Source organism: Trichophyton rubrum (assembly GCF_000151425.1).
Source record: "Trichophyton rubrum CBS 118892 genomic scaffold supercont2.12, whole genome shotgun sequence".
Classification (NCBI taxonomy): Eukaryota; Fungi; Ascomycota; class Eurotiomycetes; order Onygenales; family Arthrodermataceae; genus Trichophyton; species Trichophyton rubrum.
The window spans coordinates 267,062-281,130 of NW_003456417.1; the positions used below are offsets into that span (position 1 = coordinate 267,062).

The following is a 14,069-nucleotide window of genomic DNA, read 5'->3' on the forward strand; positions in this document are numbered from 1 at the left end:
GTGAAGAAACGCGTGGCCCAAGAAGGAAGGCTTGGCGCCTAACTTCTTCGCTGGCTCCTTCCTTCTTTTCTCCTTATCTCAACCTCGTCCAGCTTCCGACACCAACATCAACATCAACATCAACATCGACAACCACCGCATTTTCCATCACCAGCATCGTCTCTACCATCTATACCGCTCTCTACGTTGGATATACAGATCACAAAACAGACACAGAGACCGCACAATTGACTGCAGAGACCTTCATCATGGCTGCGATGGGAGAAATGCTGCCGACTCTCTCTCCTCTTACTAGCCAGCCGCAGTCGTACGACGTCACTGCAGACATGGACTCTTTCCTCAACCTCGAGCCAACTATGTATCCCTCACCTTCGGTCTCGCCTGCTAACTCCGATAGCAGGACTGCCAGCAAGCATGGCTTCGTCCAGCATCAGCAACAACAACCTCAGCAGCAACCACAACAGCAGCAGCAGCAGTCACCTCAGCAGCCTCAATACACTGCCCCAAGTCACCAATACACTCACTACACACAACAAACCGGTCTGCCGCCAGGCGGCCTTGCCAACACTATCGCCCTAAACAACTATGGCTTCGACCCCATGGGCATGGTGCATCCTGTGGACGGCATCTATGGCCGAATGGGGCAACCGATGAATTCGTTGTCCACTTTACCATTAAAGGACTCGACCGAAATGGACCTCGATGAGAATCTGGCCGATTCAGACGCCTACATCGTCCCCTCTCAGGCTAACAAGACTCAGTTTGTTGACCCAAGTGCGCTTGGTGCTCAGGAGATGCCCCTTTCTGCCGCCGCAAACCAGACTAGACGTGTCTATCCTGGCATCCATCAGCAGCAGGCCGCCAGAGCCAAGGCTGCCCTCCAGCAGAGACAAGAGATGCTGCAGCGTCAACAGCAGCAGCAGCAACAACAACAACATCAACATCAACACCATCAACAACAACAGCAACAACATCACCAGCAACAACAACCTTCACAGCAAAGACAAACCCCCGAGGCTCATCAGAATCGGCCTCAGAGTAAATTCAACCGCAACATGGATCCGCGCGTGCAGGAAAAGATCTCCCACATACTCCAACAGATGAGACAAAATAGTGTCAGCAGCCAGGAAGAGACTGAACAGACTAGCAGTCTCCCCCAACCTACTAAGTACAAGAAGGATGAGCAAGATATGGATGAGGATGAGCGATTGCTTGCAAGTGAGGAGGGAAAGAAACTCAGCAGCAAGGAACGACGCCAGCTCCGTAACAAGGTCTCAGCCCGTGCTTTCCGATCAAGACGTAAAGGTTAGTCGTACTTCCCACCCTATTAGTTTTTCGTTCTACTTTATCTAACTTGGTTCAATAGAGTATATTGGCCAGCTTGAAGGCGAAGTGGCTGCCAAGACTAATGAAGCCAACGAGCTTCGCCAGAAAAACAACGCCCTAGCTCTGGAGAATGCCAGACTCACCGATTTCACCCGCATGCTCCTCTCCTCTTCTCACTTTGCTCCCTTGCTTAACGAAATGTCTAAGAATGGCCTTCCACCAAACCTAGGCTCTCAGTCTCAACCTCAGGTCCAAACTCACACCACTCCAGCGCCGCAGCTTCCTAGTCAGCCCACCGTGACCAAGGAAGAAGGCATCGAACAATCCCACCAGGAAGTATCTGTTCCAAACCTACAGACGGGCCTTCCGGTCGTTCCGGAGCAAGGCTTTGACTTCGCTTCGATTGACCTTAATGACCAGGGTTGGAACTCGGGCATTGACTTTAACTTCACTAACCCATCCGTTTTTGTCGTTGTTGATGTTCCTACCGGCCCATCTCTGGATATGGAGGCAATCACGGGCAAGAGCTCCAACTCCGTTGGCCCCGTGATTCCTGATGAAACCAAAGAAGTTATTCCTTCCATCGACACTGTGTCATTCGGCATTCACAATCTGGAAGCTCCTAAGAAGGAAGCCTCTATCCCTGTTTCTGCTGCTGATCTTGACATCGACGAGAATGACCCTTGCTTTGCCCTTTACCTTGACCAGCCATGCACACCCCCTACCTCCGGTCAAAATTCTGACAAGATGTTCACCGGTATCAAGCTAGACGATATCTCCTCCAAGATTGAGCTTGTTGTTGAGGCGTCTTCATCAACCAGCACTTCCGATGAGATCAGCCCTGCCGCAAAGCGCGATTTTGAAAGATTGTGCGCCAACATGGAAGCGTCCTTCCACTACATATTCCAAGTCACCTCCAACTTTGACTAACTCCCTTGAACCCTTTACATTTATATATTACCATATTACCCTTAGTCTGATGTCCGCTACGAATTTTTTTCCTTGCCATATCTTGCTCTATCTACCTGTACCCGTCATTGCTTCTCCTGACATATTCACAGCTCATCGCTCACGCTCGCTTTCTCTCCAGGTTTTTCTTTTCCTTTTCCTTTTTCTTTATTTTGCTTCGGTTACTATAGAATTGCATTCCCTCGTGTCGTTTCGTTTGTACCTTTTCCTTTGTCTGGTCAAACCGGCGTTTTTATTCGTTCCGTGAGTTGGCTTTCCCGCCCTTATCTTTTCCCGCTTGGTCAAAATGCTCCGTTTATTCGAGACGTCGATCTGGTCCTAATTCCTTTTGGTTCCTTTTTCTTTGGTCAATTCTTGATTACATTATTGGGGCCAATGTAGGTGGATCCTGCGTACAGGCAATAGGTTTCTTGAGATAGTGAACAATCTATTTCAGTTAGTTCATATAAACAGTGATCTTCCACTTCCCGCATATTGATATTCAGGGGACTTCTTGTCTTATATAAGCAATTCGATCTAAGTTTACCTTCAAACTCTAAATTATTCACATATCTTGGCATTTTGGTATGTCTAATTTTTTATTTTTTATTTTTTATTTTTTTCCCGTCTCACATCAGTACAGCAAGCCAACACAGTTCATCTCTCGACACTTGCGGTTCGGATGCTCGTTCAAAGTGCCGTTGCAGTTTTCATTGCCCTGCATTACTCTCTACCCTTTCGCAATTCTGAACTTTAGCAGGTTCAGCTTCTGGCGGCACCCCCTGCTGCAGAAGCCAGTGATTCCTCTTCCCCGTTTCCTCCGCCAAATAAAAATAGCAACTATGTCGAGCACGAACGCAAACACAGTCGACCCCAGCGTTAAGTCCGGGTCAACACCTCCCGGGATAATGCAGGCAGTTAATGAAATGAGGCCTAAACCATCAAGGAAGAAACTATACGGCCGTGAATTCTACGAGAGCATAGGCAGCCTAAAGATGATAGTTGCGCCAATGGTAGATAGATCCGAATTTGTACGTTTCCACCACTGATACTACTCGATTGAACCTTTACTGATAATAGTATGATATGTGCACCAGGCCTGGCGAATGCTCACTCGTTCGTTAATGGGAGAAGGAAGTCCCACTCCCATCCTAGCCTACTCGCCTATGTTCCACGCCCGATTCTTCAATGATGCACCCGCATACCGCACACAGCATTTTGAACCAGTACGCCAGACCAAAAATGTCGGTACCGGTGAGACCACCGCGGAACCGTACCTAGATGGAAACCCAAAGTACGACAGACCACTCATCGTTCAATTTTGCGCCAACGATCCAGATGAGCTACTCAAAGCTGCGCGCCATGTTGAAGAGTACTGCGATGCAGTTGATTTGAATCTCGGATGTCCTCAGGGCATCGCAAAGAAAGGACACTACGGTGCTTTCCTGCAGGAGGATCCAGATCTGATATACAAACTTATTAATAAGTTACATAACGAGCTTTCGATACCTGTGACAGCCAAGTTTCGGATTCTTGAAACAAAGGAGAAAACACTCGAGTATGCGCGTATGATTCTTTCCGCTGGTGCGAGTATCTTATCCGTGCATGGCAGGAGGAGAGAGCAAAAGGGTCATAATACCGGCGTGGCGAACTGGGAGTATATTCGATACTTGAGAGATAACTTACCCCCTGAAACTGTGATTTTTGCGAACGGGAATATCTTAAATCATAGTGATATTAGTCGTTGCCTGGAGGTTACAGGGGCAGACGGTGTGATGAGTGCAGAGGGCAATCTTTCGGATCCAACGATCTTCTCGACGCCTCCAGCTTCAGGCGAAGAAGGGAGGATGTATTGGCGTGGCAGAGATGGGAGGGGAGGATTTAGGCTTGACTATGTACTACGGCGGTACATGGATATTATTTATAAATATGTTCTCGAACAGGATCCTCCGCAGAGAGCACCGCTATATCATCCAGACGACGAGCCTATTTCGGAATCTAATGGCCAGATACAGACAGATGAAGCTGTTGAAGATGAAAGCGAACAGCCCCCTAGGAAGAAACAGAAGCAAGGAAAGCGTGTGAAGAGAACACCATCTACCAACCTATCTTCCATGCAAGGCCATCTATTCCAACTCCTTCGACACCTTGTCTCGCACCGGACAGACATCAGGGATGCGCTCGCACGCTGTCACGGAGGTGACATGCCTAATTTTGAAAAAGTAGTCAAACTGGTTGACCATGCCGTCAAGCAAGGCATGCAGGAATATGAGCAAAACCCAGACTGGAAGCACGTTGTTCCCGCCTCGAAACCCGGTGTGGTCAAATCGGAGGAATCAAAGGCGACGATGGAGAAGTATCAGAGACCTTGGTGGGTATGTCAACCATATATCCGACCACTACCTGAAGAAGCACTGCAAATTGGGTCATTGCAGCTGAAGAAGAAGGATAAGCTTGCTGAGGAAGCACAGATTATTGACACCAAGGCCGACGCTGTTAATGGGGAGCAGGAGAATAGGAACGGAGCTCTTATCCGTAGTTTTGAGCCAGCTAATGACAAAGGAGATAGGAATAATATTACTATCACTCCTGATCCGTTGGTTAGTGGATAGTTGAGCACTCTATAGGTACCTTTATAAGTGCTCTTGATATAATGTTTTAGATATCTTATCATTAGATTAATGGATAGTGTAGGCATCTAAACTAGTTATTATCCTTGAGCAGAGAAATACTATCTGTTAGTTAACTGGCAAAGTCCTTAACTAGTTAGTCTGCAATCTCTTAACTAACTAGTTAGTGAAGATGAATACGCAAGATTTAACCAAAGCTCAATCCAGAGAGAAAAATATCATTACTTAAAGCAGTATATTCCTCAACTCCCATTCTCTTCCTAGTTGACTGATTGGCTTTTCAGTACTGTACCCCTTTATTCTATATTATACACTGATGCTATTTTCGACAGGTCGCTGGGCGACTCGAGTCGCGTTGGTACGCGCTCGCCTACATCGCAATACACCCAAACTTGCTAGAAACATCACCATTACATGCCGTGGTTTGTGGAGTTTTTTCACCTCCATGATATCATACGTAGCTGACTTTAATTGCAGGGTCTCGTATCCCAACATCGGCTAAAGATACCCGCCCTTACAACCACCAACGTTGTGCTGACCGTGAAATTTCCGACCTTACAAAAGCAACAACAGTATTCAAAATATTAGAGTCTCAGCATCCTGGACTAGCATTAATTTCGAATCCAATCCTGTGGCACACAGATTTGCACTTAGGGAATATATTTGTCTCTGAGCAAGATCCAACACAGATTGTGTCGATTATTGACTGGCAGTTTATATTCATTGGGCCCTTGTTTTTACAAGTAAATTGGCCTGAATTTCTCCAGCCCAACGATGAATATGTCTATGGAGTCGTTCAACCACAGCTTCCCAATGATTTTGAGACGCTAGATGAAGCTGAAAAGAAGCTTGCAATCTCAATCAGAAATGATGCGATTGTTACAAAATCGTACGAGTTACGCTCTTCTTTGCATTGCAAAGATGTGTATCACAGCCTAAACCTGCCGTCTGTTTTCTTAGAAACCTTCATTCGCTGTGGAGAGGCAAGTGCCGAGGGCACATTAGGGTTACGCGCTTGCCTTGCCGAACTCTACAAAGCATGGGATTCACTAGGATTTACTGGAGAGTGTCCGTTATCATTTACTGATGATGAGCTTCAGAATATTGAAAGTGAATTTAAGGAATATCGAAATTGGCATGATGTCCAAGAATTTGCTAGAAGATACCTCGATACTGATGCGGATGGCTGGATATCCCCGGAATTGGATTTTGCCGAAATTCAGCAGCGCAACCGGGCTGCTATTGAGAGATATGTAAAAGAAATGTCGAGACATATGCCACCAGAAGAGGCTCTGGAAATGTGGCCTTTCTTAGAGAATACCCAGGCCGGTCGAACCACACTCTGCAGATAGACTGGGATGTTAGCCAGGAACTTGAGACGTGTCTGATTGATCACACAGTATTGTACGTACCATCTATCTGGTATTTTCCTTGATTTGTTTCTCAAAGCTGTCGAGCATTTCCTTCAGTATCTGCTGCTGCTCCGATGGTTCTGCATCTTCCCTAATTTGTCCGACCGCGATATTCCCATGAGTCCTGTTTTTTGAGGAACTTCTTCAGTGCTTCATTTTCGCTTGAGTGTTGACCTGGAGGTAGATGTTCTTCATATTGTTTATGACTTCTCCAGCATCGAACCGGAATTGATACTTTGTGTCCTTCGTTTGTGTTTTTGGGGACCATATCCGCTCCCTGGCGTATGTTTCCTAAAGAATTTTTTGAACTCGCTTTCTTTCAGGATCGTCTCCTTCAGGGTTCGGAAGACTCTCGACATCGTATATCGGCGAAGGGCTGAGGATGTTCAGATAACCAAAAGTTGAAGTTGGGTGTTCGGGAGAGAATCTTCCCCGTCTGGGTTACTGCAGCACATGCTATATATACTGTAACAACTGCTAAGCGCCGGTCCCCAAAACTGCCAACTAGCACGGACAGGGCTTCCAAGGGGCTGGGAATGTAAAAAGCATCGCGAATCCAGGGGTTATCATCCAACCGTTGGCTGCAATAGGAGCCATTCAATGCAGTTGCGCTGTTCTCGCATAAGTAGGTAACTCGTTCCCCGAATTCTCCCTAGCTTGGCTGGTTGAATGGCTCAGGGCTGCCTTCACCGAGTCCATAGCTGGGCAGGCGGTAACCAAATCCTGCTATTTTCGAAAGATGCTCATACTGCATCCCGTATTTTCCGATACCCATTGAGTAGTCATCGCAATCAAACCCGGTTATTGCTATCGATCCGTGAAATGCAGATGAGCGGCAGAACAACCTACGTAGTTAAGCTATTGATACCACAACCATTAAGACGGGAGGGAATCAACCCTCGAAGAGAAAGCGCTTGGATGAAGATTGACCGCCAATACCTGTAACTAAACCACCTTCGAGGGATAATACTTGCGTTTCTTTGGCGGTCATTTCTTCGTCGGGTGGTTGCATGACCGTGGCCTATAATGTAGGCCCTACTAACAGTTGTCTGGCCCGCAGTCGTCAAACAGATCATCACAAGGGAAAAATGCAGCCGGCCTCGATGTCCTCGACCCGATAACTCTGTCACGGCAGCCTGGGATGGTCATGGTGCTGTGAATATCACAGCCATCCTGGATGCTGGATGTTGCGGTCAAAGCAGAGCAGAGAAAAGGCCAAACGTCGCTTGCAGGTAAGCAAGGGGTGTTTCCTCTTTGGGCGATTTCAACGACACTTCATCTTTTAGTGTGTTTTTTCTTATTTTTTATTTTATTTTTTATTTTTTCTTATTTTTATTTGTTGTTGTTTTTCTTTTCCTTCCTGCGTTTCCACCAAGTCAAAGTCACGGCAGCTTCACGCCTCACTCATAGCCTTGCTAACTCTCTAGGACTGCGTTTTTGAGCGCTGCTCAATACCACTTGTTTGCCTGGAGACTGCTTTAGGGGGTTGCTGTGACCCGTTTTTGGCCATGGACGGCTGTGAGAAATCCCCTTCCAGCGCGCGTACGAAGACGCCAGAAACCAAATCTCCTCGCCATTCCGTAACATTTGTACGTCTCTTTCGCTTACTGCTGCTCGTCTTTGACGGACACGCATATCGTATTAGAGGTGCTGACTTGACGTTTCTAGTCTTCAACGGCCTCCGGCCCTTCAAAAAAGGAGCTAGTTGCGAGGGACCTGGGATGCGGCGGTTTTATGAGCAGCCGCAGCGGCAGTCCCAACCTATCAGACACTCTCGCGGCAGAACAGAGCATAAGAGAGGCCGAACGGTGTTGTGCGAACGAAGAATTCAAAGCGGGAGCTCAATATCCAAGTTTCAAAGACAGAGTCTCCTTCGGTTCCCAAATCCTCGTCGAGATAAGAACAAACAAGAAGGTACTGCTTTTCCTCCCCCGCTGCGGTATTGCCGCTTAGATCTGCCACAGAGCATTATCTAAGCGCAATAATAGTTAATATATCTCGTCTTCTAGGTTGACAACCCCATTGACACTATAGCAAAACTAGTAGAAGAATTGAGAGTCTTATTTGACGGCCGTCCTGTGATGGTTTCACTTGACGATGAAGTGAAGATCTCGTGTCAATTTGGAGACGAGCCAGCCTACATCGTCACCGTGACAGCTCTAAGCGACTTGATGTCACCGCTGCGCTGCTACCGCTTTGCTTCCATTATCCAGCAGGAAATCCATTCGGTAATGCATATCCCCCCAACTCATGGTATCGTCAGAATTACCCCAGCGGAAACACACCATTTCGGGATAGGTGGAACAACATATTACCAGCAAGCCAAGGACCTGGCGGAGGCATCAACAGCAAACTCTAAAGCTGCGTCCCGCAAAGCGAGTACTTCAAAGAAGTCATCATCAGCTGTTGTACGTCTATTGAAGAGATCGACATCTAGATTTAGCTTTACCAGTCAAGCTAGCTGGAAGGCAGATAAACAACGGGAATCGAAGAAAGACATTGACTCCGACGGGGGCTCAAGCCAACCTAGGTCAGTAGGGAAAGAGAAGGTCAGAGAGCCCGATATCAAGGAAAATTCCGCGTTCTAAGGTTCTTTCTATCTAATATTATCGCTCCGGCCAGAGGCGTGGGCTGGAGAAATGTATAATTATTAATCTGGCAGAGAGGCCATCGAAGTCCGAGGTAAACATAACGTATCTATACCATAATTCCAAGCTGGCCTTTTATTTTCTTTGCGGTACATACATACCGTAAACCTGATCTTCTTTCAATTCATTATTATTTTCTATTTACTCCGGGGGTGGCGACACAATCTTGATATTCAACATAGACTCCGCCATAATGCTCTTGGATTGCTCCCAGTCAACTCCAAACAGCCCAGCATTGATGCGACAAGACCATAGTTCCGCATCCCTTAAAGCATTATCCGTATCCGCCACACCTCCGTCAATCTGGCGTTTTAGGTCTGCTAAAGCTGTAGCCGTGTTCTCAATGATCTCATTGGGAGGGTTACGCTTGCCAGCTGCATAGTGCCAAGCTGTAAAGAGACATATTATCCAATGCCGTTTGCCAGCTGGCTGGGGAAATGAATTAGGTGTTCTTGCGTTTCCTCTACCTCTGCCTCTGCCCCTACCTCGACCTCGACCACGTCCTCCACCCCTAGCAGTGCTTATATGGAAGCCCTGTGTACCATAGTCACCTGGTTGTGGTGGTATAACCAAAGCTGTCCCTTCAGGAAGTTTAGTCACTCGTTGGGTAGCGTTTTTGGTGTCATCTCCAATCTCGGTATCATTAGCTGGACATAGCCCCGTCTGAGGATTGGCAAGAAGGTCCAAGCTATATGAACGATAAATCTGGTACGCTGCTGGGTACTAAGAGTGCAGGAGAAGAGAGAAGAGAATTAGAACCACCAGCATATCGTCTTCAATGTCATGCCCTGAGCCGGATAGGTAAGGGGTATATAGCCACTGGGATCATACTCTATTCTTAAACTCAAGTGCAATACCTTTCCCCCAAGATCCTTGACAATTGCATGCGTCTATAAAACAGCGGGTTAGTGTATCAGATGTATAACTGTGAGTGGCATAGAAAGATGTACGGATAAGAGCAGCCCCTTCGGGAGCGAGGAATAAATCGCCCTCTATCTCGGTTATATTCTCCATATGTTGACAAAGTGAAACCACGTCAAGAAACCACGGTAAAAAATCGCTTCGGTTTGTGATTGTATTCCTTTGCTCTTCGTTGTGAATTTGTTGAAGATGCGTAGCTAATTCAAGCTGTCCAAGTTGGAGTCATATATCCCAATTGGGAACACCTGAGAAACTTCGGTCGTAACAACTTAACTCCGTCTATAACCACGTGACCACGCGTTTCGGCCATGTCTGGGAACTTAAGGGAGGAAACCATCGAGACGGTGAGAAATACAAGCGGGAATCCATACTAGAAGCAGAAGACAGCGTTTGTGATACGGAGTATTGCCTGCGAATATTTGCGATTACGTACAATGGCCCCAGTTGAGACCAAGGGCAAGAAATTCAACCTCCCGCAAAAATCCAGCCTGTCCACTCCAGACGCGACGGAGAAGACGACCAAGAAGCAAATAGGCCAAAAGCCGCCGCTGAAGAGACGCTCAACCGCCGGGGGAAAGGATCAAACAACTCCTACCTCAACGACAGCCTCAAAAAGACATAAGCAGACGAAGGACACGCCACGGGCTAGCTCATCGATCGCCCTGGAAGATGAGGGAACGCCGGAAATGGACGACTTGTCCTCTTCCGAGGAGCCTGACTACATACTTGCAGAGATAACTACTGTGGACGGGCCGAAACAGCATCCAGCCGATAATAAATCTTCTGATCCACGAATTGATTATAAGCTTGTTACCACCATTCTGCACGAGGTTGCCTTCAAGAAGAAGAAAACTCGGATAACGAAAGACGGAGTGAAGCTGTTTACGAAATATATTGAAAGCTTCGTCACCGAAGCTGTAAGCAGAGCAATTGAAGAAAAACGCGTGAATAATGCTGCTAGCATGGCTACGCCGGCTACAAGAACAGATATCGAGCATAGCAATTATCTAGAGGTATGATAACACCCTCTTTTCCCGTCCCATTCTACTGATTGTGGCTGGGTCTTTGTTTGATTGTTGCTGACGACCATCCATAGACAGAGGATCTGGAGAGAGCATACCCACAACTCATGCTTGACTTCTGATGAGAATAATATTGCGGCAGGCTCCCGCTATATTTCTCTGTTCCAGCTGGAGGAGGCGAGGGCGATCCTGGCTGTCGATAGGCGGTCTTTTGCCAAGCACGCCGATTACTCCTATCTTGGGCCAGCCCAAATATGGGCATTCTTACCTCGGTTTTAGGCACAATATGGCTGGTGTCTTATGTAGTGTGCGGCAGTCGTTGTCACTCCCTACATAGTTCTCACAACCGCTGCCATCTTCAACCTATACCAATCTGCACGTCATGTGGTATAGTTCGTTGAACTTGGAGATCAAAAGTCCTCCAGCAAGGTACGTTTTTAGTGCATATTACAGGTATCTATGTACCAACCATTACCTGCTTCCTAACAATATTTCCGTAGCAATAAAAAAAGAAAGAAAGAAAGAAAGAAAAGAAAAGAAACCCGCCGCTATCGTTTGTCTGCTAGAACTTGGTGTCTTTACCGGCGGCGTCCTAGCTCGTGGGGGGGCTAATGCAACAAGATAAGCAGAAGTATGATTGCTCCGTTTACAGCACAGGCAGCGTTAAGCCGAGTGAAGAAGACACGAAATCAGCTTGCCAAAAGGCTGAAGGGTCGTTTTGTCATCCGGAGATTGAGAACGATGAGACCTTTTTTTTTTTTTTTTTGGTATCATCGGTGCGGGTTATGACAACAAGGTCACTGCATTTGAGGAGGCTTGCAAATTCGATACCCAATACCTCGTTTCATATAGGGAGCGCAAGTACGGAAGAGTTAGAGAAATACTCTACCTAATTAAGTTCTTATCAGTTAATGAACTACTTACCCTCTCAGGACCAGAATGCAAATCATTTGAAGAGACCAACTAAGTTGCCAGAGCCAAAAGTTACAGTTGCAATAGATGAAACCGTAGAGGACGCTTAAACCACAGTTCAAGATTCAAGAAAGTTAGCAGTCTCTCTTTGGATAATCACACGCTTACTCCATCTTAATCTCCATCAGATGCCCGTTTTTTTAATGGATACTTAAGGTGCACAGCTAACTGTTTGAACTCCTAACGGAGCTTGCCGCTGATGAGAATGTACTTTGTAAAGTAGGCAGATTTGATTCTTTAAGACGTCAAAAAGGCTGGTACTTAACCAGGCGGGAGGCAACTGGGGCCTTTGCCGGAAAATAGTGGGGCTGAGAGTTTGCACGCGAAGCTTGACTTCCTTAAGGTTCCAGGGCAGCTTGCTGATTGGTTAACTACTTTCCGGCTCCATCAAACTGATGTTCAGTAATGGAACCGATCAGCTAGAACTTGATTCTCATATTGGGTCACGTATGTCGATGTGTAAACTCATAGTTAATTGGTACACTCCAATAATTGCCTAAGTAGCCAAATTTGTTGTATTTTTAAGCCACGAACGAGGGATCGTACCTGGCGGAATATCATGATTACACGACCCAGTTCTATATATTCAAGAATGCAGGTCTTACCAATATATCATGGCAGAATAGATCTTCGTTCATTAAGTGTGCGTAGCAATCTATAAGTAAGTTGAATAGAGCTGCCTTCCCGAGAAGGTCACCAGGAGCTCTCTTGCCAAAGCAGAAGGCGACACCGACTGCATCTTCAGGCACGACCCAGGACCAATGCACCTGCATATATTAATATCTCACCGGACGCTCCTTCCCTGGAGAACGTTGTATATTTCAATGGCAGGAGCATTGTGGGAAGTTTGTAAACAAACATGTCATTTCTTCCTGTTTATAGAGTCCACTTCTTTTCCAGATATTTTCAAACTTGCTCTGTTGTCTCAATCAAGTCACATAACATGGCTTATAGCCAAAAAATAATCTATACGGTTAGCAAGAGCTTCTATTAGCAGGTCCTCGCTCAATATTGACTCTTAGACTTTCCGCTCGGAATTTTGCATCACGTACCCCGGACTCGCTATGTTTCCCTTTCTTCCCTAATATACCCCTCAGGATCCAAACCATCACAGTGAGTGTTGGGGATATCACATACCAGCATAATAGAATGGTAAGTGATAAGCGTTCTTCACCTCTGAGCCTCGGGTAATGATGAGTCTTCTGTGGTAGTTATGATGCTGGCCATTTGGCTAACAAACCTGAGGAATAACAGGCATCCCTCAGAATATATATCATCACTGGGATTGCTAGCAGAACAGAAAGGCAAGTGATAAGTGTTCACAACCTCTGAGCCTCAAGCAATGATGAGTGGTGTGTGTACTTTGATGCCGGCCATTTGGCTGACAGACCTTGCTTCTCGGAATAATAGGTATAGGCATCCCTCAGAATATATATCATCATTGGGATTGCTAGCAGAACAGAAAGGCAAGTGATAAGTGTCCTATACCTCTGAGCCTCGGGCAATGATGATAGTATGTGTACTTTGATGCCGGCCGTTTGGCTGACAAACCTTGCTTCTAGGAATAATAGGTATAAACATCCCTCAGAATATATATCATCACTGGGACTGCTAGCAGAACAGAAAGGCAAGTGATAAGTGTTCACAACCTCTGAGCCTTGGGCAATGATGAGTCTAGTTGGTAACTTTGATGCCGGCCATTTGGCTGACAGACCTTGCTTCTCGGAATAATAGGTATAGGCATCCCTCAGAATACATATCATCATTGGGATTGCTAGCGGAACAGAAAGGCAAGTGATAAGAGACCTATACCTCTGAGCCTCGGGCAATGATGAGTTTTATACGACTTTTTGATGCCGGCCATTTGGCTGACAGACCTTGCTTCTCGGAATAATAGGTATAGGCATCCCTCAGAATATTTATCATCATTGGGATTGCTAGCGGAGCAAAAAGGCAAGCGATAAGTGTTCTATACCTCTGAGCCTCGGGCAATGATGAGTTTCATATGACTACTTTGATGCCGGCCATTTGGCTGACAAACCTTGCTTCTAGGAATAATGGGTATAGGCATCCCTCAGAGTCCGTATCATCATTGGGATTGCTAGCAGAGCAGAAAGGCAAGTGATTAATGTACCCAGCTCGGAGCTGCGGGCAATGATGAGTCTAGTTGGTAACTTTGATGCCAGCCTT

General features: G+C 46.4%; 6 protein-coding genes across 6 annotated transcripts; 5 read left to right on the plus strand and 1 right to left on the minus strand.

Moving 5' to 3' along the window:
* Nucleotides 1–96: 96 nt before the first annotated feature.
* Nucleotides 97–2,886, plus strand: TERG_08141 (uncharacterized protein). The gene is made up of 2 exons (XM_003231307.2): nucleotides 97–1,305; nucleotides 1,367–2,886. The coding sequence occupies exons 1-2, from the start codon at nucleotides 249–251 to the stop codon at nucleotides 2,254–2,256; spliced, it is 1,947 nt and encodes a 648-aa protein (XP_003231355.1). The 5' UTR covers nucleotides 97–248; the 3' UTR covers nucleotides 2,257–2,886.
* Nucleotides 2,887–3,116: 230 nt separating this feature from the next.
* TERG_08142 (uncharacterized protein) lies at nucleotides 3,117–4,886 on the plus strand (the record flags this gene model as incomplete). The annotated part of the gene is made up of 2 exons (XM_047748894.1): nucleotides 3,117–3,305; nucleotides 3,372–4,886. The coding sequence occupies 2 exons, from the start codon at nucleotides 3,117–3,119 to the stop codon at nucleotides 4,884–4,886; spliced, it is 1,704 nt and encodes a 567-aa protein (XP_047604885.1).
* Nucleotides 4,887–5,220: 334 nt separating this feature from the next.
* TERG_08143 (uncharacterized protein) lies at nucleotides 5,221–6,256 on the plus strand (the record flags this gene model as incomplete). Its single annotated transcript, XM_003231309.2, has 2 exons — nucleotides 5,221–5,326; nucleotides 5,382–6,256. 2 exons carry the CDS (start codon nucleotides 5,221–5,223, stop codon nucleotides 6,254–6,256), a joined length of 981 nt encoding a protein of 326 aa, XP_003231357.1.
* Nucleotides 6,257–8,397: 2,141 nt separating this feature from the next.
* TERG_08144 (uncharacterized protein) lies at nucleotides 8,398–8,904 on the plus strand (the record flags this gene model as incomplete). The annotated part of the gene is made up of 1 exon (XM_003231310.2): nucleotides 8,398–8,904. The coding sequence occupies one exon, from the start codon at nucleotides 8,398–8,400 to the stop codon at nucleotides 8,902–8,904; it is 507 nt and encodes a 168-aa protein (XP_003231358.2).
* Nucleotides 8,905–9,105: 201 nt separating this feature from the next.
* On the minus strand, nucleotides 9,106–9,978 carry TERG_08145 (uncharacterized protein; the record flags this gene model as incomplete). Its single annotated transcript, XM_003231311.1, has 3 exons — nucleotides 9,106–9,687; nucleotides 9,796–9,854; nucleotides 9,915–9,978. 3 exons carry the CDS (start codon nucleotides 9,976–9,978, stop codon nucleotides 9,106–9,108), a joined length of 705 nt encoding a protein of 234 aa, XP_003231359.1.
* Nucleotides 9,979–10,319: 341 nt separating this feature from the next.
* TERG_08146 (uncharacterized protein) lies at nucleotides 10,320–11,029 on the plus strand (the record flags this gene model as incomplete). The annotated part of the gene is made up of 2 exons (XM_003231312.1): nucleotides 10,320–10,898; nucleotides 10,982–11,029. 2 exons carry the CDS (start codon nucleotides 10,320–10,322, stop codon nucleotides 11,027–11,029), a joined length of 627 nt encoding a protein of 208 aa, XP_003231360.1.
* Between the last annotated feature and the right edge of the window lie 3,040 nt (nucleotides 11,030–14,069).

Excerpts from the sequence above, each read along its gene's own strand:
- TERG_08141 (XM_003231307.2), top strand. The coding sequence starts at position 249 with ATGGCTGCGATGGGAGAAATGCTGCCGACTCTCTCTCCTCTTACTAGC. Across the intron at positions 1,306-1,366 it reads TTTCCGATCAAGACGTAAAG|AGTATATTGGCCAGCTTGAA; the intron begins GTTAGTCGTACT and ends TTGGTTCAATAG.